We start from the raw sequence: 23,903 nt of genomic DNA, 5'->3' as shown, positions 1-23,903 counted from the left end.
GAGGTGAAGCGGGGTAGGTACGAGGGGGGACTGCGGGGCTGGTCCTGGCCCAGCCATCCTCCGGGGAGGGAATTGCCACAGCTGGGAGCGCGTGTGGGAGCAGGGCTGGGTGTTCACGCGTGTCCCGAAGTTGCTGGCCCTGGGGCAGTGTGCCTGTCATGCCAGGGTCGTGCCTCTGTGATGCCTGGGGGGCTGCCAAGGGCCCCCGCATCCTCTTGAGCAGCTGCAGCAGCCGTGCACTGCTCCCTGCCCGGGTCAAGATGCTGCCCTGGGAGCCAGGGGCTGTGGGGCACGCTCACCCTCGGGTTTGGGAGCAGGGCCCTGCCACCACCCCTAGCACCACTGGTGACCCCATAGCAGCCTCCCAGAGTGACACCCAGACACATCCCTCGCGTGGCCCTCCCTCTTTAAGGGCTGGAGCCAGGCAGGAGGGAGGAAAATGCCACCATAATTGCATCCCTCCTAATTATCCTCAGCAGGTGCTCACTGAGTCACAGCCGCCCAGGTGCCGGCACACCGTGAGGCCACCCTGGGTGGGTCAGGCGTCCGGGAGTGGTGCTGGGTGGGTGCCCCAGTGTCCCTGTGGAGCCACGAGGGCTGGGTGCTCCTGTGCCCCCACCGCCACGTGGTCTGCCCCGTGCCCACCTTTGCTGCAGGCTTAGGGGGCTCTTCTCCCTGCAGCTTGCCCCAAGGTGGGGCAAAACCCAGACCACCTCCTCCCCTCCCCTTGATGCTCTGCTCCAGACCTTACTGGCAGCCACGGCCACCCCCTTTTTCTGCCTCCCTGACCCCCACACCAAGTTGTGTCCCACCCCGCTCCCTCTCTTAACCCTCCATCCATCCTCTCCCTCCTGGACCTCCACCTCCCTCCCCAAATCTCTCCCCTCCCCACAGTTACCTTCAGTCATCCGTCTTCATTCCCACAGCCCCACCTGCCTCCGTAGCCTCCCCTCCCAGCGCCCCTTGTGCCATGGGCCACCAGCCCCCTCAGGTTCGTGTCCCCTTTAAGTCTTCTTGAAGCTGGAATGCGAGAGGAGCATTTCAGCGCCCTGTGAGGTCAGATAAAGACACTATATTTATCTAGCCGGTAACCTGAGCCGTGAATTTCTGTGGTGGCGTTTTTACGCGGCCCCACAGCCCTCCAGTTCGGCCCCCTCCGGCCATTGCGTCCGCTCCCTGTGGGGTGGAGGAGCTGAGCTGTGGGGTGGCCCGTCCCCTGCCAAGGGCTCAGGTGCTGCCAGCCCCTCCGCAGACGCCCACTCTCCTCCGGCCCCAGGGGAAGCGCCCCGAGGAGGCAGGATCAGCTCCCCGCGCTCAGCCCTGCAGGCATCACCCCATGACCAGCCGCTCGGCCCCCGCCATGCCGGCCTCGTGCCCCTGACCAGCCACCGGCCGCCCACCCCACCGACCTGACACAGGTGAGTGAAGGGGGTGCTGTGGGGACACCAGCTCCGGGGAGGGGACTGCGGCATCAGAGACTGAGAGGCACCAGCAAAACTACCCCCCTCTTCCTTCGGCTGGGTAGAACCACAGGGGAGAGGTTTGCAGTCTCTACACCTCCAGAGAGCGGGTTCAGAGCTCACGCACAAAAACTTGGCAGCTCTCCGACAGTGAGCCACGCTCCCCGGCACCCTCCTCGTCCCCCAGCATGGGCAGAGCCGCGTGCCCAGGGACATCCCTGGGGTCCCTTCTTTTTTTCCACCTGCAGACCTCAAAGCAATAACATGCCCTGGGTATTACGTCAAGGTTCCCTGTGGGTTTGGGGTTTTACTTCCTGGGGGGTGGCCCGGGAGCGATGAGTAGCAGGTTCTGCAGCCGGGTGGGTATGTGTCAGCAACTCAGAGCGAGTCCAGGGCGATGACTCCCAGGCAGCACATGTGGTGTGAGTTTAGAGGGTTCTCAGGCTCAGTGGCGGGGAGGGGAAGGGCCCTGTCCAGGCTGGCCCCAGCTTCACGTGTGACCTTGGGCAGGTAACGTCACTCTGGGGTGTGTGAGTGGTGGGGGGGGCAGTGCTGGAACCAAGGTGTCTTCTTCCCAGGTACTGGAGCAGGGCTGCGAGAAGGGCTGCCAGCAGCACCCCGGGGCACTGGGGTCTCTATCTGCTGACTGGGGACACCCCTGGGTGACTCTAGTCCCTTGCAGGGAGCAAAGACTGCAGCATATTGACCCAGGGCTGCTCGGGGCCACCCTTCCTAGAGGGAAATGCAGACACCCAGAGGGCCTTGTCCCCCTCGGGGAATGGGCAGGAGGCTGTGCTACCCCTCTGGCACTGCCAGGTGGACACAGAGCACCCCCCAAACCACCTGAAGGATGGAGCAGGCAAGGTGCTTTGCACAGGGTCCCCCTTGTGCTTCTGCTGTTGACGAGGGCTGGGAGCTCCCACGTAACCTCCAGGCTGGGACATTGTGTCTCAGGGGACAGGGGACACAGCTCCAAGCCTGCGTAAGCGAGAAGCAGCTGTGCCGTAACACCTTGGATGGAGCCAGTGCCGCGTAAGCTGAGCCCGCTCTGGGGCTCCGTGGCTGCTGAGGGGGACGGCTGCCACCGGCCCCGAGCAGGAGGGTTCCGGCAGAGGACAGCGCCTGGAGAAGGAGCAGGGTCTCTGCTCCTCTGCCTCCAGGCTGAAGAGTTTGCCTCCCAGCTTTGTGCTGAGCCTCCCACCGGGAAGGCTGCCGGGATGCCAGGGCAGGACTTCCCCACAGCCCGAACAGCCCCGCGGTGCCCCGGCTCTCGGGTCCTTGGCACTGGCTGCCTGGCCATGTGATGGCTGACCGGACATTCCTGTGCCTCAGCTTCCCCTGACACCCCGGGATGACGATGAGGGTGCAGGAGGCCTGACTCAGCCATGCCAGCCCCAGGGTTTTGCCAGGTAGCAGGAAAGCTCAGCACTATTATGGGCAGGGAGGGGCCAGGCAGGCCAGGAAGCAATGGGAGGAACCGGGGTTTTCTCACACCCCCTCAGCTCCTCTGGCTCCTGGCATGCTCTGCGCTCCCGCAGCCCTGAGGTCCGCTCTGATGTGACATGGGGACACCGCAGCGCAGGCAGTCCTAGCAGATGTGGCAGTCCTCCGTGGTAAGACCTCTCTTCCCACAGCACCGATGGGTTAGCTGCTGTGTCTGGGGCAGGTGCCCCCTCCGGGGCCCCACATCCCTCCATTGGCTCCCCTGCATCCCCAGGGCACGTGCTGCCCTGTGGAGACCTGTCCTGCTGCCAGAAACCACCTGCAGCTCTCCTGCTCCCACGCCGGCGGCGCTCCTGGGGACAGAGGCCCGTGGGGGGCGGCTGCTGGTGCCAGTGGTGGCGCAGCACAGTGGGAGGGCACAGGCACTGCTGGCAGTGGGCGATGGTGGCACAGGATGCCGTCGGAGAGCACAGGTGCTGCTGGCAGTGGGTGACGGCATGGGGCTGTCCCGGCACTGGGGCACCTGTCCCAGGCCCAGATCATCTCTGCTGGCTCAGGGGACAAGGAGCAGGGGAAGCCCAGAGAGGGTCCCTGTGCCAGGCTGCTGCATGTCCCAGCCAGGCAGGCAGCCAGGCATGTGCTCCCTGGGAGCCGAGGGGCTCCGTCCCTCTCACTCCGGTGCCTGTAAGGGGTGCCAGTCCCTTGGCCATGGTCCCATGTCCTTCCGAGCAAAATACCTCTCTGTGCATGTCAAATCCCGGCTGGCAGAACCACTCCTGGGCCCTCCCAGTGCTGGCAAGGGCAGCCCCAGCCTGGCCGGGAAGTTTTGTGGAGTCCTTGCCTGGGAGCAGATTATTCACCCCTCAGCCTCCATTCCCAAACAGGTCTGTGCGCTCCACCTTGCTCTTGCTTGTAAATAGTTTTCGCTCCACTGTGGGATGGTTGTTCCCTGGGCAATAACAACAGCATGCAGCCAGGATGCAGCCAGCTGGCCGGAAAGCCAGGCTGCTAGCCAGCAGGCCATGGTGGCTGGATGGGGCCTCTCACCACTGTCTCCTAAAAGCAGTCCCGGGGCATTTCCATGCCGGGGTTAGATGGGCAGGGGCGGCTGGGGGAGCTGACACTGCAGCCACCTCACCCCCCACCCCAGGCTCTGTGGAGCCAGAAGGGCTCGTCCCTGCGATGCACGGCTCCCTTCTGCCACTCTGGTTTCATGGGGATCGCTTTCGGCTGCCTGCCATGGAAAATGCAGGGCACGCGCGCCGTGGCAGCGGCAGGGAGGCTCGGCGTGGCTCCTGTCCCCAGGGTGACGCTTGCAGAGGGCTCCCCCGGGCAGGGGGTCCCACTGCGGGCAGGTATGCCTGGGGACTCCTGGGCTCTGAGCAGGAGCCTGGGTTCCCCCCAAGGTCAGGCAGGGAGTGATGCTGCACTGCTCCCAGTGCCCGTCCCCAAGCCCGGACGCACCATGTGTGCTGCCAGGGCTGCGCGAGGGCCGGGCCAGCCGCCGTCTCCGTCACCTTCTGGCTTGGAGCCGGGCCAGAGCCCGCCCCAGCTGGGCTGGGAAAAGCCTCTGAATCAGGGTCATCTCCCGGGTGACTGGAGACTCTGGGAGCCACATGAGCCACTGTCCTGCCGGGGAAGGGACACCAGGCACCTGGGGAGCCAAGTGCCAGCGACGCCAGGACAGAGGAGCTCCGCTGGGGTCCTGCCCGCTCCAGTGCCAGCCACAGCCCCAGGACAGGTAGGGGACGAGCCATCAACCTGCAAGTGTGGGTGCCGAGAGCAAACTTCCCTCCGGGTCCGGACAGCCCGTGTTTGCAGGCGCTGGAGGCTGCTGGCTGCCACGCTGCCCTGTCCCAGCTCCGGGCTGGCTCTGCGTGTGCTCTGGGCGCCTCCGTCCTTGTGCACCGTATGCTCCTCTCCTGCCTGTGAGGGTGCCATGGGGCAGGAGCCACCAGCTCCCTGTGGGGACCGAGTGCTGGGCTGTCACCCACCCGTACAGGCTGGCTCTGCCCGGCTGGTGGGGGCACAGCAGCCGCCTCACCGGGAGGACGCGTGTCGGCTTGAATAACCGATGGGAGGCTAGCAGGGCGCAGCCGCGGCAGGGAGACGGGCAGGCTGCTTGGGTGGCCAGGCCCCTGCAGTGAGGGGATCCCTGCCTGTGCCCACAGCCCCCCAAGGCCCCTGGGCGGTCATGGCTGCACCAAGGTCTGCAGTGGCCTGGTGCCAGGCACCAAGCAGGGATGGATGACAAGGACTCCTGTGCTGACTTCCTGGCCTTGCCTCAGTTTCCCTCTCAGCCAAACAGGGTGTGTGTTAGCAGCCAGCTGGAAATGCCAGCCCCCTGCCAAGCCCCAGCACTCACTCTGAATAACCAGGGGAAGGTGCTGGGCTGGCTGGACCACTCCATCCTGTCTGGCTATCTCAGCCAGGTCTAAGCATCATGACTGTGACCAGGCAGCTGCCTCCCATCTGGAGGAGAACTGGGGGCACCTCTCCAGCCCCAAGAGTAGGACAGCCACAGGATGGTGGGGTAAGGATGGCAGGGCTGGGGCAGAGGTGACCGCTGCAGTCCCTGGGCTTCAGTGACTGTGGGTGCCAGGACGCTGGGTGCCTCTGGCTGTGCCCTGGGGCTCCCTTCTGTGGTATGAGGTGCCTGAAGGCATATGGATGGCAGTGCCAGCTGGGCCCTGCTGTCCCAGGCTCTCCAGGAGGGCTGGCAGGTGACAGGAGCTATGGCCACACTGCACCCCACATCCCCCCCTGCATCCTTCATCCCCTGGGTCTCCAGACAAGGCAGGACCCAGCGAGCTACTGGTGGTGGGTACCCCATTGTGCTGACTGTGGCCTGTGGAAGCTGACCCCTGGGCTCTTCTCTTGCAGTCGATGCCTCCAAGAGAGCCCACTGAGTCCCAGCCTCCAGCATGTCCCAGCTTTCCTCCACCCTAAAGCGGTACGTTGACTCATCCCGCTATGCCGAGACCACTTACAGCAAGGTGCCCAGCGGTTACAGCTCCTACACCTCCTATGGATCCACCTTGGCCACATCCTATGCAGACAGCGACAAAATCGGCTTCAAAAGCAGCTACCTGGCCTCCCCCCGGTACCACCACACGGGGCTGTCCCCAAGCAGTGGCTATGACAGCAGTCGGCTGCCCCTGTACCCTGACTCCAGCATCCGCCTGAGCCCCACGTACATCCGCGCCCAGCCCCGGCTGCCTGGCAGTGGGCTGAGCGGGGGTGCGTGCTACACCTTCGCAGGGGCCCCCAGCAGCCCTCCTGGCTACCTGCCTGCCACAGCGCCTCTCAGTCGTCACAAATCCATCAGCCACTCGGACCTGGCACGGGAGTTTTCGGGGCTCCACGCCTCAGACAGCGCCTACGCACCCATCCCCGGCCCCCTCAGCACCCGGGGCCGCCAGGAGCTCGGCACCCTGCAGGGTCTCTACCAGGCTGCCACACGCTCCGACTACGTCCGTGGCTACCTGGAGAGCTACGGGAGGAAAAGCGGCCACGGCAGCCTCCCCACGGGCCCCCTCAGCCCCTCACAGGCCACCCTTGGCTCTGCCCTGCCACCCTCGGGCACGCGCTGTGCCAGCCAGCCCTGCGAGAGGAATGATGGCTACTGTGACATGCCCGCCCAGGACCCCACGGTACGTGGCGCCTGCTGGGGGTGGGGGGCAAAGCTGTGCGGCAGGGGGGTACATGGTCCATGCTGGCTTGTGCTGAGCCGGGGAGCTCGAGGCACCTTGCGCGCTTTCCCTGGGAATCTCGGTGCGCTGCTCCGTGCCTCAGTTTCTGTGGGGCTGCTGCTGACCCTTCGAGCCGCCCTTGCTGGCACAGCAGTCCTGGGCCAGAGCTGCTGAGACAGCCGAGCGCGGGCAGGTGGGTGTCCTCTGAGGGGCTGTGCTCCTCACTGCCGGCACGCTGGGAGCACAGCTCGGGTCCCCACGGGAGCCTTGCGGCTAAGGGTGCCCCTGTGCTGGCAGGAGCGTGTGCGCGGCACCTTTCTGCATGTGGGCATGACAGCAGGTGATGGCACACGCAGGCGAACTCACACCCCATGCGTGCAAAGCTGTGTGCACCGTGTCCCCACACAGCTCACTGTGCCCACACCCCCTGCCCACCGCTCCCTCCCAGTGCGGGGCCAAGGAAGGTTTCCTGCTGCCTCATTCCAGCGGGAGAAGGTGACGTGACTGGGCTGGGCACTCATCCTGCTGGAGACACCCAGCTGGGAAGGCTGGTTTGGCTGGTGCTGGCTCTGGCACAGTGAGTCGGTGCCCAGCTGCCAGTCAGGTTTTTCACTGGTGCTCTGTGATGCCTGATCCCTGGCACAATCTGTTGCTGCCATCTCGGGCCCCAGTGCCCCAGCCCCAGCGTGGGCCGTGGCAGCCAGGGAAGCAGCAGTTTCTCCAAGGCAGTGGCTGCTCTGTACAGCATCACACGTGGTGGCAGGCACTCGGTGCCCCAGGTATCAATCGGTGCTGCACCATCCCCAGAGCCTCAGCCCGGGCTGGGAGCAGGCATCACACACGCAGCCCGGCTCGGGTGCGCAGGGGAGCAGCCTGGTAATTTTCCACTCAGGTTTCCTTCCAAGAGCTGGTCAGGCTCTGCCCGCATTGTCTCCCGCTCTCTTTCCAGTCAGCCTTCATTCACCCATGGTGGAGGCTGGTTGGCCCCGGCACAGGGTCTGACCTGCCCTTTGCTTCCCTGCGGCTCTGTCCCACCATCGTCCACCAAACCGGGAGGATAAAGGCTGGGGGATTCTTTTCTGCTTCCCTGTGAGTAGGAGAGGAAGCTCTTTGCCTCTCCAGCCAGTGCCCCCACATCCCTCCCTGTGCCCAAGGGCCTGAGAAAAGGACCGTGGGAGCAGCCTGGAGGTCTGGCCCATGCACTTGGCCTGGGGAGGCACAGCTGGAAGCATGGGGTAGGGAGGAGAGGTGGCCGCCTGTCCACCACATGCCCACAGCTGGGGCTCAGCGGGAAGGTCTCCCCCTTTTCCTTCTGGAGCCGTCCATCCCATTCCTGGCAGGGCTGGGTCCCCTCTTCCCTCTCCCTGGCACTCACCAGGGTTTTAAACACCCACCTGAGCCCCCAGGCACAGGAGCAGGGGCAGTGGAGGGGGTGCAGCATCAAAGCCCGCTGCCAGCAGCTTACCTGCCCCTTCCCAGCACCCTCCAAGCTGCACCACGTGCAGCACCAGCAGTACCCTGCCCTGCTGTGGGACCCCCAGTGCTCAACCTGGCCCCCAGCCCTGGAGCAAGGGAGCAGGTTGGGGGGCCGGGAGAAGTGGAGGAGCTGTGGAAGGGAATTCCTGCCTCCCCCTCCCACACCAGGCCCTGGTGGGGGGGACCAAGGGGGGACCCAGCAGCCTCCACCAGCCACGGGCACTCACTAAAGCCCTCACCACCACTGCTAGGGCAGGGGTCCCCACCCCACGTGCCCACACACTGCTCCAATGTGGGTGCCACCCTGCTGCCATGGGATGGCCATGGGACAGCAGGGGCTGTGCTACTCCCAAACTGCGGCCTCGTGAAGGCAGCCAGGGGCTTTCCAGCCAGGGCTGACGGTGGGTGAAGGTGAGCAGGGCTTGGCAGCTGCCACAGGGTTCTGGGGCGGGCACCTGTGCTGGGGCAGCGGGGCGGCTGGATCGGTGACACTGGCTTAGGTTTCCTTGGTGCTTTGATGGGCACACCTGCTATTTTCCACTCCTGTGCTTTTTTTCTTCACTTTCCCAAGCTGGGAAGCAAATGTACCGATCGTAAAACAGACTCGGGCGCCTGCGGTCGTGCCAAGTGCCGGAAACAAGCGCATGTTGCAGCCCCGGCGCTGCCATCGGTTCTGCCCCATTACCCAGCCCCGAGGGCAGTGCCAGCAGCACCCGCTCCCACCGGAGCCAGGGCATGGCGGGGCTGACTCAGTGCCTCCTCCCACCCCTTCTTCCCCAGCCACCTCCTGCCTCAGCACCACACAAACCACCATCCAGAGGAGTTTGCAGCCAGGAGGTGAGCGTGCCACAGTTGTTCCTACCCACACCATCACTTTGTGCCTCAGTTTACCATCCCGCAGGGCAAAGGGAGGCACATGCAGCTGCAGCGAGCGGCGGTGCCTGTCGAGCCACTGGCTCCAAGCAGGGCCATGCTGGCTCCCAGGAAGGGCAAGCTGGTGAGGGGCAGGACTGGAGCTGTGCCGCCCCATTAACCACCCTGGGTGAACATAGGGTCAGAAGGCCAGAGCCACCCACAAAACCGCCAGCAGCTCTCTGCAGTCCCATCCTGAGCAGCTGACGTCTCTGGCCTGCAGCCAGTCCTGGCCCTGCCTGCCTTCACGGTGCCAAGCGGGCCTGTGGCAACCTCTGCCCATGACAGAAGGTCACCACTGCAAAGGGGACAGCTGATGGCAGGGAGCTGGCTCTCATGATGCCATCCCGCCAGGTGTCCCCTTCTCTCTCCTGCTCCAGCCTTGCCCTGAGAGCCTGTGTGCCACTCTGGCTGGAGGGGAATTTTTGTCCTTGGCCCAGGGCGCTCGATGTCACCAGGGCACAAGGTTTGGCACGGGATGTGGCTGAACACCACCCCTCTTCCCATGAAACCGGCTCTGCCAGCACGGTGCATCCCCAGGGAGAGTGGTGCACCAGCACCCTGCACTGTGCTTGGGGCAGGCTCTGCACCAGGGCGAATCCTGCCCCCAACCACCTACCAGGCCACAGGGTAGGGTGGCGGGAGCCCCCACTGGCATGTGCAGCACTGGTACAGTGGGACCCAAACTGGGGACCCATGCCACAGCCCCAAGGCCCAGGACGTGACCTGCAGGGGCTGCGGGAGGGCGTTGCAGGGCACCCACGCCGTCTGCGTGAGGCTAGTGGGGTGCGCACCCCCGTGTGCACACTGTGTCCCTGCGTGTGTACAGTATACACACCGCAGGCTGTGTATATATATACACATGCGCGCACATGCAGGCGGGGATTACGACAAGCATCTTGCTGTGATGCAAAAAGCCCTGGCCCTGCAGATGAATAACGCTGCAAGATGCCTCCTCAGATATTTTTGCTGGTGCCAAAAATAGTCTCCCTCCCTCCCCCCCCCAGTCAGCCCCTCCACTGGCTGTGCCGAGCTTGCGCCGCGGACAGGGGAGGCTGCATCTGCAGCAATTAGGATTCAAACAGCAGCCACTGGCTCTGGCTGGGGGTGTATTGGTGGGGGCTGGCATGGGAGGAAGGCAGCCTCTGCTCAGTGCCTGCAGCCCCCTTGGTGAGGCTGGAGGCTGTGACTGTCCTCGGAGCAGCTTGACTATGCTCCCTGCCTCAGTCGCCCATGGAAATTTCCCTGAGCGGGCGGGTAAGACACCTGGGCACGCACAGCCTCCGTCTCTCACCCTGCTGCGGTCAGAGGGGTGAAGCAGCGGGAGACGCAGGACAGCCGGGCTCCCTGCCAGCCTCCGCATCTGCCCTTGCTGCAGGAGAAGAGCTGGAGCCCTGCCTGCGCCGTGCCTCAGTTTACCCAGCGCTCAGGGGGGAGACACCAGATGGGGTCTTTGCTCCACACAGGATTTAGGGGGGACTTTTTCCCCAGCAGAGGAGGCGAGACACTGAAATACCCTCTGAGCTCCCTGCCAATGCATCCCCCAAAGAAGGGGGCACGCACTGTCTGCTGTTGCTTGGTTCCCCCAAAATGGCACTGCCCGGCAGCCCAGCACTGGCCCTGCAGGGAAGGCGCAGGCCAGGGAGCCCCCCAAGCCCCTCAGACATCCCTCAGCCCCCCTCTGGGCACAGGCACCCCATGCACCCCCATGCTGTGGGAGTGCCCCAGTTTTGCCGAGCCAGTTTTGGCAAGTGACCCCGGCTGGGGCAGACCCGCTCTCTGCCAAGCGCCGCGCAGCTCTCGGGCCAGCACCGTGCTGGCAGCACCGCGTGCCCGGAGCAGGGGGGAGCGCTGGGGGAGCGGACGCGCACTCCGTGCCCTATTGCCCCCGTGATGTCGGGGGCCGGGGACCCCGCTGCCGAGAGCCGCCGGGCTGCGGCGTGCCGGCGGGTGGAAGGGGCAGAGGGCTGCAGCGGGGTGCTGCCCGGACCCTTCCCAGAGGCCCCGCGGTGCCGGGGCCCTGCCGCCACCATGGCTCGCCATGCCGGGAGCGTGGCCCACGGGCACAGCCGCCCCTCGCGGGCCCCCTTGGCTCCCAGCTCGCTGTACCACGCGGTGCGGCGGGGGCTGGCCGTCACGGAGCCCGGCTGCCGCCTCTCCACCCATTTGATGTCAGAGCTGCTCAGGTGCCGTCAGCCCCAGAGCCGGCACCGGCTCCGGCACCGCACGCCCGAGCACGGCGGGGCTCCGGCGAGGCCGGACACCTGACCCCGTGCCTCAGGCCTCAGCTGGCCCGAGGAGAGGGGTGCCCACCCGGCACCCCCTGTCAGCCCCCCACCCGCCGCTGGCCCTCGCCGTCTCGCTGTGCCCGCGAGGGCCACCATGAGGGACTCCTACACAGTGACGCTGCCCGAGGAGCCCCCCACGCTCCCCGACCTTCACAAGGACCTGCGTCCACGCGCCTCCATGCCAGGGTCCCTGCTGGTCTCCACCTTCGTCGGGCTCGTCCTCAACAAGACCAAGGTACGAGCCCCGCAGCTGCCTGCAGCCCCTGCCCGCCGGCTTGAGGGCAGAGAAGGGGGCACAGGGAGGGGATGGCCCCTGCCCTTGCCGGGGAGCATGGGGTACCCCTTGCTGGAGGATGGGGTGCCTGGGGGTGGGTTCCCATCCTGGCTGGCTGCGGGGCCAGGGTGCCCCCGTGTCCTGCCGGAGGGGCAGGGAGCAGGTGAAAGCACGTGTCAGGTCGCCTGGGTCCCTCTCCCAGCCCTGGCCCTGCGGTGACCTTGGCCAAGTCCCCATGCCCCAGCCTACCCACTGCAAGGAAGGGGCTCCTGGCCATGCTAGCCCCTTGGCAGTGTCACTGGACTGATCTTGGCTGTCCCCGGAGCCACAATGCTGGGGCAGATCTCCCCCTGTGGGGATGGCAGAGGCAAGGGGCAGGGAGGGCAGGGTCTGGGCACTTATGTAAGTCTGGCTGCTCCCGCTCTCCTGCTGGCCCAACAGGCGTTTGGCGTCCAGACCCAGATGGGGCAGGACAGTCCGGGTCTTGTCCCTTGTCACTATCCCCTGTCCCCAGTCCCCCTCCTGCAGTGCGGTCTCAGGGGCTCCCCAGCTGCCGCCGCGTGAGCCAGCTCTTCTTCGCCACCTCTGAGCAGCGCCGTGTCCTAGATAAAGCCTGGACGGGCAAGGGGGATTAGCTGGAGTTGAGTCACCCAGGGGAGGGAGAACTGGGGGGGGGGGGGGGGGTGGGAAATAAGACCTCAGTGCACACAGGCTTGTGTCATGGTATGGGAGCACCTGGGCACCCCCCCAGCCCCAGCCCTCCCCTGGAGTTGCTCCCAGCTCTGGGAGGGCAGCCTAGGACCTGGCCTGGCCAGGCAGTGGGTGAATGCCAGGTCCGTGGGGAGGTTTGCACCCACACTGGCAGGACACTCCGGTCCCTCCTGGCACACAGCGGGAGCTGCCCAGCCAGGGCAACTGCACGAGCAGCGTCCTGATGGGGATGGCTGGAGCGCATTGGGGCAGCTCCCAGGAGTTGCTGCTATCCCCCCTGGCATCGTGATCTTCCCTGCAATAGGCGTGGGGACATGGGCAGCAAGCCCTTGGGGGGTCGGCCCCTTCAAGAGATGTAGGCTGTTGGGACGCAGACCCACCTCCCCTGCTGCCTGCTTGGCCCAGTCTGCCCAGGGAGCAGAGCCAGGCCAGCTCCTTCAGCCGTGCTGTGGCACTGACCCGCCGCAGCCTGCTGGCACCCCTTGCCTGGCTGAGCCTGCCCCCCGGCCTGGGGATCCCTGCCCAGGGATGAGTGGGGGGGTTGCCTGGCACTTTTTGCACAGCCACCTCCCAGCACTGAGCACCAGGGCTGGGAACACCCCTGCACTGGGCACTGCGGGGGCACTCGCGTGACACACGGGGTACCCGGTCAGTCCGGCAGAGCCACGTGCACCCACACAGGGCGGCCAAGTCCCTGCTACTGCTGGTCCTCCCTGCGGTGGGTGATGCCTGCACCGTCGCTAAGGAGCACGTGTAACTGGATCTGGGTTATTTTGGGCTGCTGTCAGGGCTGGGTGCTCAGCACCTCCCACACACACACCAGCTGCTGCTATTTCAGAGCTGCTGGGCCCCCTCCCCTCCTCTCCTCCTCCCCCTCCTCAGGCCTGGGGTGGGCAGCTGGGGTGTTTGCCTGAGGATCCTTAAAACCTGGTCACCTGGGGGGGGCACGATCAGCAGTCTGACCCTGCAAGCCCTATTGGCCCCCAACCCAGCTCCAGGCACAGCTCTGGGGAGGTTTGTTGCACCACTACCCTCTGTGCTGGGCTCACGTGCAGGGCTGGGAGCAGGGTCCCTGGGCTCCCACCAGCACCCAGGCTGACTGCTGCAGGGCTGGGCTTGCGCTTTCCCAGGTGGACTTTATCCTCCAAAACAGCTGTGCCAAGCTCTGGGCTGCAGTCCTGGAGGGAGCACCCAGCATGGACAAGGCAGGCAGCAGCGGGGCACCGTGCATCTCCGGCAGACTTGGGGCACTGCCACCCCCCCCAGCCGCCCAGGGCATGGGGCTGGCAAAGGGAGGCAGCCGGGGTGGCTGGCCTGGCCCGCAGCCCAGGGCATGGGGCAGCAGTGTCACCAGGCAGGGAGAACTTTGAGCCCTGAGCGTTGACCTGGGCCAGGGAGCCAAGCAGCAGCAGCCAGGCACACAGGATGGGGCAGGCCGGCCGTGGCTTCTTGCCGGGTCCTCGGCCACGGTACAGCCGGTGCAGAGAGCAGCTGCGGTGCTGGCTCGGCCCGAGATGCCCACGGGTGGATGGGGCCTCTGCTTGCACTTGGAGGGTCTGCTCCACGTGGGTGCCCGTGGCACCGCGGCCTCACTGGGCTGCCCGCAGGCACGGCCAGCCTGCGTTGGGCACTGGGTCAGCCCTGTTCCCTCTCTCTGCAGAGCTCCAAGGCAGTGCAGGGGCTGACCGGTCTGCGAAACCTCGGCAATACGGTGAGTGCTTACCCGGGCACCTGGCTGTGGCCGCAGCTCACGCCGTGCTCTTCTATGGGCACATCTATGGGGCAGTGGGGAGCCCTGTCCCTTCGCCTTGCCTCCAGCACCCACGCTCTCACCCCAGCAGCTCCCTGCACCCCCTTCCTGACAGTGCTGGCTGAGAAAGACGTTCCTGTGCTCTGCACTGCTTCATCCCTATCCTCTACCCACCCGCCCCGAGTGTCCCCCTGCCACCGCCTGCCTCCCTCTGCCTCCCGTTGCCATGGTTTTCTCTTCTGCCTCCCCCAGTGCTTCATGAACTCCATCCTGCAGTGCCTGAGCAACACCAAGGAGCTACGGGATTACTGCCTGCAGAACCACTACCTGCGGGACCTCAACAACAACAGCCGCATGCGCACCGCGCTCATGTCAGGTAACTGTCAGGCACCACCCCCTGGCTCCGCACCCTGCGGGGTGTCCTTGCAGCATGTCCTTGCTCCCCTGAGCCACCCAGGTCCTGGGGGACCCCCACCCAGAGGTCAGTGCTTCTCCCCAGCCTTGCTGGGGCAGGCAGTGTGCTGTGGGTGCCCAGGCAGTGGGAGGATTGGGTCCCCTCTCCAGAGGGGATGAGGATGGCCACGGGGATCTCAGAGTGGGGTGCTGAGCAATCCCCTGGAGGGCACTGTAGTGCCATGCCACCAGAGCTGGCCAGGGCCGGCTGCACTGCTGACCTGCCTCTCTACCCACAGAGTTTGCAAAGCTGATTCAGCTCCTCTGGACCTCATCCCCCAACGACAGCGTGAGCCCCTCCGAGTTCAAGACGCAGATCCAGAGATATGCCCCTCGCTTTGTCGGCTACAAGTAAGGGGTGTTGGTGCGGGGATGGCAGGGGGGAGCTGAGCCCCTGATGCCACTCACTGGCCGTGCCCTGTGTCTTGCAGCCAGCAGGACGCACAGGAGTTCCTGCGGTTCCTCCTCGACGGGCTGCACAGTGAGGTGAACCGTGTGCTGGTGCGGCCACGGGCCAGCACGGACACCCTGGACCACCTCCCGTAAGTGCTGCCTGGGCTGGGGCAGTGGACGAGCCCCATGGACGAGCTCGCTGCCTGCAAGCTCGGCCCAGGGACAGTGACCACGCAGGTCCCTCTGGGCTGGGTTGCAGGGACTGACATCCCCAAGGCCATACTTAGTGCCACTCTGCCTCCCCATCTTTTGCAGCGATGACGAGAAGAGCCGCCAGATGTGGAGGAGGTACCAGGAGAGGGAGGACAGCCGCATTGGCGGTGAGCAGGGCCGTGGGGAGAGGAGGGCAAGGCTGGGCTGGGAGCGGGACTGGGAACTGAGGGTCTCACCCTGCTTTGTCCCATCCCCATCAGACCTCTTTGTTGGGCAGCTGAAGAGTTCACTGACCTGCAGTGAGTGTGGCTACTGCTCCACAGCCTTCGACCCCTTCTGGGACCTGTCCCTGCCCATCCCCAAGGTAAGTGGTCCCCACCCACCCCTGTCCCCCTGCCCCACACACCCTGTCCCTGACGCACGCTGTGCTCCTGCAGAAAGGCTATGGGGAGGTGACTCTCATGGACTGCCTACGGCTCTTCACCAAAGAGGACGTGCTGGACGGGGATGAGAAACCGGTATGGGGCATGTGGCACAGGGGGAGGTGGGCTTGCCTTGGTGCAGGCTGGGCCCCTTTCCCTCCATGCCTGTGTTGCCAGGACTGTGGACTCAGTGCCTGGTGGGGCTGGTCTCTGCCCTCACCCTCCTGCTTGTGCTATTTGTCCCCCACAGACATGTTGTCGCTGCAAAGCCAGGACGAGGTGCACAAAGAAATTTAGCATCCAGAAGTTTCCCAAAATTCTGGTGCTTCGTATCCTTCAGGTGGAGGGACAGGCACAGGGAGTGCTGGGGGGGGTGGGGGGGGGAGGCAGTTCCTCACAGGCTCCCCTTTGTCCCTTGGCACCTTGACATGACTCCCCCAGACCTGAAGCGCTTCTCAGAAGCCAGGATACGAACGAGCAAGCTCACCACCTTCGTCAACTTCCAGCTGAAGGACCTGGACCTCCGGGAGTTTGCCTCACAGAGCTGCAGTGAGTGCCGGGCCCTGCACAGCACTAGCCCAGCCCTGGGCTCCTGGCGGCTCCCAGCTGGGTCCCCTCATGCCCCGCAGGGGGCTGCAGCCTGCGGTGGGGGGTGGGAGCTGCAGACATCCAGGGTGCCGATCCCTCCTGGCCCCAGCTGTGTGCTGGCATGTTGGGGGGCAGCGGGGCAGCAGCCAGCACGGCTGAGCACCACCCTTGCTGCCCACAGACCACGCCGTTTACAACCTCTACGCCGTCTCCAACCACTCGGGCACCACCATGGGGGGACACTACACTGCTTACTGCAAGAGCCCCGTCTCCAGCGAGTGGCACAGTTTCAATGACTCCCGGTGAGGCTGCACGTGGGACAGGGGTGGCTGTGGGGTCGGGGTGAGCAGGGCCCTCCTGCCCAGGGCATACTGGTGCCTCGTTCCTATTGCTCACAGCACATCTCCCCATCTCTGCAGTGTTACCCCGATGTCATCCAGCCACGTCCGCAGCAGTGATGCCTACCTGCTCTTCTACGAGCTGGCCAGCCCGTCCTCCCGCATGTAGCCAGCCCTGCCTCCCCGGGGACCCCCTGTGCCACCCCTCAGAACCAGCCCCTCTGGGTTTCGGCCGTTGGCCCCCCAGGTGCAAGAGGGAGGTGAAGAGGAGAGACCTCAAGGTGACTGCAGTGGGCGGCTGGGGGCAGCCAGGAGCAGACCCCGGGCAAAGACACCCCAGCTCTGAACTGAGGAGGATAGCCCACGGCAGGGCAGGGCCCAGGCAGCTCAGGCACCTCCTGGTCACTGGCATTTGGTTTTTACCTTGGGGTACGTTTTAATTTCTTTCTCTCTTTTTTTTTTTTTTTTTTTTTTTTGGTGTGTAATAAAAATACTGAGCAAGGGACTCTGTGGGCATGGGGCTGCCTGCCCCATTGACTCAGCCAGGACCTCTGCTCCCCTGGGGGAGCACCTGGAGCTGGGAACCCAGGAGAGCCTCCCGCATCCCTCCTGACCTCTTGGCACTCCTGTTATGCTTGGCCGTCCCAGAGGATTCGTGAACTGCTCCTGGCCTCCTCCCGGCACTTCTGAACCTCCTCGCAAAGGACCCCAGCCCTTCAGTTGCCTCTGTCCCATCTCAGGCAGCGTGTCCCCACCAGCTGCCCTATACACACTCCTCAAAGCAGCCTGATTTCAGGCCCAGACTCATGGACAGGAGGGAGAAAAACATTTTGTGGAATTTATATGTATTTATAGTGGACTTCACTCAACCTGGAGCACCCCCCCGCTTCCTAGCTCTCCAGGGACTTGTGCTGGGGGATGCTTTGGGTAGGTTTTTACCTGCCTCCTCATACAACGGTGCCTTAAACCATTTAGGGGAGCAGGAGGCCATTGAGGTTGCACAGGAACGTCCGTCCTGCGGAGGAGAGGAAGGGGAGGACAGTGGCTTTCTGGGACCATCTGCAATTGGGGCTTTCTTCTCCCTGCAATCAGGAGCCCCCCTCGGTGCCCAGGGATGTGCGTCCCCACTCGCCCTGCTGCTCTGTCCTCCAGCTAGCAAACGCCAGTGGCCTTTTTAGCCTTTTCTCTAATTTATTCTCCTCCCCATCCTGCCTTCCCTGAGGTGCAGCAAGGAGGAGACATGGGCCTGACCCAGCACAATCCCAGCCCCAGCCTGCAAGGCAGCTACATCCATCCCAGCAACTCATCCCGCTTCGCCCTCGCTGGCCCTGCGGGCACAAGCTGAGCACTCTTGCGCCATGAGCATCCCGCCCAGCGCAGGGCATCCTAGCGGGGCTTGGGGGAGGGCAGGCCAGGATGGAGGGGCTGCCCACGGCAGGTACCGGACTGGGGCAGCGTTGCTGCTTGGCAGGTGGCTTGTTTACTGTGTAAGCAAGATGGGCGGGAAGTGTCTCGTACAAGGGAGACTCGTGCAGGAATAAATTTGAGCTTGAACAGAGCGCTGCGTACATGTGCTTGTCTCTGGGTGGGCAGGACGAAGGACTGTGGCTCCAGCAGCAGGAGGGAAACCGCCACCAGTGCCAGAGCAGCCTGCCCGGGCCATGCTCCAGTGGCCCAGGAGCACCCGTGCCCTGGGGCTTGCCTGGAGCAAGGGAGTCGTGGGTGCCCGCGGCAGTCCCTCTCCTCCAGCCACCCGCGATGCCCGGAGGCAGAGGGAGCCTTTCCTCCTACTCCAGCCCTGCTGGGCTCCCCAGTGCCCATGCTCTTCCCCCAAAGCCCCTGAACAATGGCCCCTTTCTCCCCTGCTTAGGGTTGGAGACGGGCACTGAGGCATTAAGGGGCAGCAGGAATGCAGGTGGCGGGGCTCAGGCGCCCAGTGCCAGGGAGGCGCGAGGGAAGGAGGGACACGTTCAGCCTGGGCTGCCCAGCACAGCCCCTTCCGTGCCGCTCTGCACTGGCAGGGAGCACGGCAGCAGCCGGCAAACCAACGGTGCCTCCGTGCACCCAAAGGCAGGATCCCCGGCAGGACGGACTCTCAGAGGGGTGGGTGCGAGCACACCTTCCCCTTTAAGACGCTGGTTCTCTGTGCCAGAGCCTGACCTCGGCATCCTCAGCTGATCTGGATTAACGGGACGAGGGGGAAGGGGCCTGCAGAGGGGACTGGGGCTGTCGGCCTCCCGGGGCTCCCCGCACTTGCAGCGCGGCGGGCATGGCCCTCAGGGTTCTGTGGGGTCTGGTGCTGGCGTGGCACGTGTAGGCACAGCTGGCACTGCCACCACCTCTGCCCCGGTGCGTGGAGCAGGGGTCCCCACACTGCTCCGGGGCCAATGGGGGCAGCCGGGGAGGAGCGGGCAGGGGGACAGGCAGCTGTGCTGGGGGGCAGAGCACGCTGGGGAGGCTTTTAGCCAGGCTGCGCTGGGAATCGCCGGTCGCCATGAAAGACTTCACCGAAATCACACTTTGCCCTGAGGCTCTGGACCACAGCAAGGTAGGGATGGGGGTGTGGGTGCCACCTAGGGTCCCCACCTAGCCACCCGCGGGTCCCCACAGCGTGCTCCCTGTGGTGCCACCTGCGCTCGCTCTCCCGCAGACTGAGTTCTGCAACCCTGTCTTCGAGGGCGAGGAGCCCCGGGCAGCACCAAGCGCCGAGCACCCATCAGATGAGGACAGGACCAGCCCCGTATCACCCCGGGACGGCCTCGGTACCAGCCTGGGGGTTTGTACAACGCCCCTGTCCATGGGGCCACCAGGAGCAGCTGTGGGTCTGGGAGCAGGGTGGTGGGGCAAGTTCCCTGCTCTGGGACTGCTTAGGGGACTCACTAGCACCCTGGGGACAAGAGGTCAGGACGCGCCCAGCCAGGGCTCAGCCAGCGGGGCAGGAAGGTGGCCGCGTGGGGGTATGGCTAGCGGCACCCCGGCTCTGCCCGCTTTCCTCGCCTTCCCGCAGGCCGGCAGCTCTGGGGCCAGGCAGACTGGCGGTACCGTGCTGACTGCAAGTTCACCTGGCTCTGCGTGGCTCTGATGAGCGCTGTCCTCCTCTTCCTCATCGCCCTCCTGATGGGCATCGTCATCCATCGTGAGTGCCAGAGCAGGGAGGGCTGGGGGACGGGCTGCAGTTGTGGGGTAGGGGACACAGATCTGGCTCAGAGTGGGAGAGGGGCACAGAGAGGGCATCCATCCTACACAGGACCTGCCAGGGTCTGCCTGTCGTGGGGAGAGCAAAGGGGATCTTCCTGGGAGGTGGCAAGGTCACTGGGCCCTGTGAGAGCTGTGTGGGGTCCCCTGGGACCTGCACCCACATGGGGTAGGGTGGGAGCACAGGACATGGGGCTGGGTGGGCTTCCTAAGCCCCTTGCCTGCACTGCAGCCATTTCTCCCTGCTGGGGCTGAGCTGTCCCTGTTCTTCCCTGGGCACAGAGCTGACGTCCCCGCAGCCACCCAGCACCCCAGCCACAGCCCTGCCTGCCCGTGGCGCTGCCGCCACCACTGCAGCACCCACCCGAGGGGACCCCCCCACCTCCAAAACAGCTGCCACCCCAACCCAGAGCTGGCTGCCCACAGCCAGCACGGCAGCACCAGGTAAGTCCCGTGCAGGGCGGTGTGCCGGGACGGCGGTGCCCTGCAGCACTAGCTCATGCCCACGCTGTTGCCCCACCCAGCCTGTGGCGGGACCCTGCGTGGCGCCGAGGGCTCCTTCAGCTCTCCCAACTACCCCGGTCCCTACCCACCTGACGCACTCTGCATCTGGCGCATCGAGGTGGGCCCTGGCCTCGCCATCCAGCTGAAGATGGAGACGTTCAGCGTGGAGGGCACTGCCTCCTGCCTCTTCGACCGCGTGGAGCTCTATGAAGAGCAGGGGACCAGCGGCATGGATCCTGCCCCGGCTCGGGGGGGCCCCACCAGGTAGCGCCCCTCGTACCCAGGGAGCGTGGCAGTGCAGTGGGGAGGGGGCAGCATCACCAGGGCAAGCTGCATTGCCCCTTGTTGTGCCCCCAGGTTTTGTGGCAACGTGGCTCCCCCGACCTTCAACACCAACTCCAACCACCTGCGTGTCACCTTTGTGTCCGACAGCAGCGTGGGTGCCCCAGGCTTCAGCGCCCACTACCGTGCCGTGGCCCCCAGTGAGAGTGAGTACCCCCGCCCCCGGGCACTGCCAGGACTCCTTGCTGCGAGCAGGCAGCGGGTAGCGCCAGGGGGTCTCCCATAATGCCAGGGACATTGGGGTAGGGGAAGGTGCCCAGTGGGATGCCACCGCCAGCCTGGCCATCTCTGCCTGCACTGCAGAGAGCTGTGCCTGGGATGAGCATGTGTGTGACCAGGGGCTCTGCCTCCACCTGGGCTTCATCTGCGATGGCTTCCATGACTGCACGGACAAGAGCGATGAGGCCAACTGCAGCCTGAAACACAAAGGTGGGTCAGCCCACAGCCCCCATGGCACCCAGCCAGAGGGCACGGCTAACGGGCAGTGGGAGGGAGGGGCAGGGGAGAGGGGAGACGGAGTGAGGGGAGTGGGACAGGGAGTGAAGCTGCATGTGTGTGTGTTCCTCCAGAGTGCGGGGGTCCACTGACTGCCTTAGAGGGGCATTTCTCCACCCCGAGCCATCCCCAGCCGTACCCACACCAGCAGGTGAGAGAAAGGATCTGGCAGGATGGAGGTGGGAGCAGGGTGAGGGTGAGGGCAGGCAGGGAGGAAGGCAACCTCCCACCTGGGAGAGCTGGGGGTGCCCCTGCCCAGCTTCACGGGTGTCGCTGGCTGCCCCCTGCCCTGCAGCTGTGCCTCTGGCAGATCTCAGTGCCCGTGGGCCATGTCATCGACCTGCACTTCCACAACTTCAGCCTGGAGTCACATGAGGACTGCAGCTTCGACTTCGTGGAGGTGCATGACAGCGCAGGCACGGGGGTCGCCAGCCTCATGGGCAGGTACAGGCACCCCCCGATATCTCCAGTCCTGCTGCACCAGCCTGGGTGCACTGGGCTCCCGTGGCTCAGCTGGGGAAACTGAGGCACAGGGCAGGCTGGTGAGGAGGAGACACTGGAGAACAGAGTTTGGGGAGGTGATGGTTGGCCCCACTGCCCACCCTGACTCCATCCCTCACTCCACAACCCCGGCAGGTTCTGTGGCCACCAGCTGCCACCCACCCTGACCTCCTCACGCCATGTCATGACCATTCTCTTCGTGGCAGATGAGGGAGTAGCAGACGATGGGTTCTTCGCCACCTACCAAGCCCGCAATGCCACAGAGAGTAGGTAGCCAAGTAGGGGCACAGGCTGCCCAGAGGGGCTGTGCAGTCACCATCCCTGGGGCTCTTCAAGGCAGACTGGCTAAATCCCTGGAAAGAACTGCTCTCACCCCACAGCTGACCCTGCTTGGAGCAGGAGGTTGTGCTACAGGCCCCTGGGGCCCCTTCTCACCTGAATTACCCTGTAGCCTTAGTGATCTTCGCCATGGGAATGTGGCCTGGAGGGACTCACCTGCACACAGGCACCATCCATCACCTGAGGGCTGCCCCCAAACGACCCAGGGAATTTGGGACCTTGCTAAGCTGGGCCAGCGATGGTTACCTATGGGCCATGGCTGCAGGTGGCAGCGCTCTGCGACCACTCACCTGGATGTCCCCTGGCCAGTGACCAAGAAGAGCGGAGACGGGGGTGGTCAGTGTGGGAACAGGCTGACTCCTAACCATGGTCAGCCTGTTTTCTGCCCATACCCATGCCTGAGCCCGTGCCCTTCTGCACTGGCCCCTCTCACCATACAGAGACCTGCAGCCCCTCAGAGTTCTCCTGCGGAAATGGTGAGTGCCAGGCACTGGAGTCTGTGTGTGACGGCTGGCATGACTGCCCCGATGGTACTGACGAGCTGAACTGCACTGGGGTCTCCTACCCAGCCTTCGGTGAGTGCCACCCCTGGGTGCTCCACTCAGCCCCCCCTGAGCCCACCTGGCCCAGGAGACCCACTGGCAGCTGCCACATGGCTAACATCTGCCCGAGGTACGCCCTGGGGGCATCACTGCTGCTATAAGAAGTGAAGCACCTCATCCTGGGGCAGGGTCTGTCTGTGAGCCCGTGGAAGTGGAGATGTGCCTGGGGCTGGGCTACAATGCCACCTCCTTCCCCAACATCTGGCTGGCCATCCTGGACCAGGAAGGAGCCGCTGAGGTGCTGCAGGACTACCAGGTAAGCCGCCCGGGAGCTGCACACAGGTCTGCCCGCACCGCACCACACCGTGCCAGGCTCACCGCCACTCTTCCGCAGACGCTGATGGAACTCGCCTGCTACCAGCACCTCCGCCTCCTCATCTGCAGCCTCTTCGTGCCCAAGTGCATCCCGGATGGTGGTGTCCTGCAGCCCTGCCGAGCCGTGTGCCTGGCTGCTGAGCTGCAGTGCCAGCAGTCCCTCGGCCTCCTCGGCATCCTCTGGCCCATCAACTGCAATATCCTGCCCGACTCCAATGACCCCGTAGAGTGTTTCCAGCCCTGACCCAGCAAGAGGATCAGGGGCTGAAGCAGCCCACCCAGAGCTGCCCCCCCACCCCAGATGTCCCTCCCATCATCCTCCTGTTGCAAATACCCAGCTGCTGGGGTGGCCCCCATCAGCAGCACCCCATTGCCTGGCTCCTCACCTGCCCTGGGGTCAGGCCCTCTGCTCGGCGCTCAGCTCAGTGCCTGGATGCCATGGGCTTGCCCACAGGACCAAGTCCCTAGAGAGCAGGTGCCCCTTCCCATCCTTGCTACAGGGAAAGGCTTGTGCTGGAGGGGCTGTGCCCACAGGTTGGAGCTGTGCTGGGGACACCATGGAAAGTCCCCCTGCCAAGCAGCAGGATGGTAGCAAGAAGGTTGGCACTGCCTCCCCATCCTCAGCCAACCCCAGGCGTGTTGGCCAGAGCTGTGCATGGTTCCCAGCCCACTTCTGTCTTTCAGCCTCTCCAGGCTGTGCACAGCCTCTTTCCCACAGTCCTCAGGCAGCTGCTAGCCTAGCAGGGGAAGGGTTAACTCTCCCCAAATGGAGCAAGGCTGCGCCAAAGTGAGCCAGGCTGCAGGCCTGCCCGGGGCTGCCCAGGTCCCACAGCCCCAAAGCCAGCAGAATAAACAGCGTGAGGAGCTGACAAACTCGATGGAGCAGGCAGCTCATTTGGGGAGGGTCTGTGTGTGGGTCTTCCCAGATCCTAGGGAAAACTGAGGCATGGGCCAAGGGAGGGAAGACAGGACTCGGGGGTGGATCTGAGCTGGAATGGAGGGGCACAGGGGAGACTGCCTGTGTGCAGCAGGGACTGAGCTGCTGGCTGTGCCCTCAATAGGCTGGGGGGGCTCGCAGGGCCCCAGGGGGATGGATGGGTCTCAGAGGGAGTCAGGCTGGCAGCCCCATGGTGCAGGGGCATAGCAGGGCTGTGGCCCTGCTGCCTGAGCTGGCCATGCTGGCTTCAGGCCACCCCA

The 23,903-nt window shown here is 64.9% G+C and overlaps 2 protein-coding genes across 4 annotated transcripts; both read left to right on the top strand.

Annotated features, from left to right (window-relative positions):
• Window positions 1–1,135: 1,135 nt before the first annotated feature.
• On the top strand, window positions 1,136–16,725 carry USP2 (ubiquitin specific peptidase 2). 2 transcript variants are annotated; one of them, XM_074848947.1, is made up of 13 exons: window positions 1,136–1,418; window positions 5,787–6,556; window positions 13,917–13,967; window positions 14,259–14,382; window positions 14,699–14,810; window positions 14,891–15,001; window positions 15,168–15,232; window positions 15,326–15,429; window positions 15,503–15,583; window positions 15,738–15,816; window positions 15,929–16,036; window positions 16,257–16,377; window positions 16,495–16,725. In XM_074848947.1, the coding sequence occupies exons 2-13, from the start codon at window positions 5,828–5,830 to the stop codon at window positions 16,580–16,582; spliced, it is 1,773 nt and encodes a 590-aa protein (XP_074705048.1). In that variant the 5' UTR covers window positions 1,136–1,418; window positions 5,787–5,827; the 3' UTR covers window positions 16,583–16,725. The 2 variants fall into 2 exon arrangements, with proteins under 2 accessions (XP_074705048.1, XP_074705050.1); XM_074848949.1 differs by lacking the exons at window positions 1,136–1,418; window positions 5,787–6,556 and adding an exon at window positions 11,188–11,506.
• A 2,121-nt stretch (window positions 16,726–18,846) lies between these two features.
• On the top strand, window positions 18,847–23,522 carry MFRP (membrane frizzled-related protein). Of its 2 annotated transcripts, XM_074848846.1 has the most exons (13): window positions 18,847–18,961; window positions 19,064–19,175; window positions 19,421–19,549; window positions 19,891–20,052; window positions 20,133–20,376; window positions 20,470–20,600; window positions 20,758–20,883; window positions 21,024–21,100; window positions 21,245–21,393; window positions 21,586–21,716; window positions 22,230–22,364; window positions 22,520–22,647; window positions 22,726–23,522. In XM_074848846.1, exons 1-13 carry the CDS (start codon window positions 18,908–18,910, stop codon window positions 22,948–22,950), a joined length of 1,803 nt encoding a protein of 600 aa, XP_074704947.1. In that variant the 5' UTR covers window positions 18,847–18,907; the 3' UTR covers window positions 22,951–23,522. The 2 variants fall into 2 exon arrangements, with proteins under 2 accessions (XP_074704947.1, XP_074704948.1); XM_074848847.1 differs by lacking the exon at window positions 19,064–19,175 and having other exon boundaries at window positions 18,897–18,961.
• Window positions 23,523–23,903: the final 381 nt, after the last annotated feature.

The sequence above is a fragment of the Strix aluco genome, chromosome 23 (genome assembly GCF_031877795.1).
Source record: "Strix aluco isolate bStrAlu1 chromosome 23, bStrAlu1.hap1, whole genome shotgun sequence".
NCBI classification, from domain to species: Eukaryota; Metazoa; Chordata; class Aves; order Strigiformes; family Strigidae; genus Strix; species Strix aluco.
This window is presented reverse-complemented; position numbering and strand designations above follow the sequence as displayed.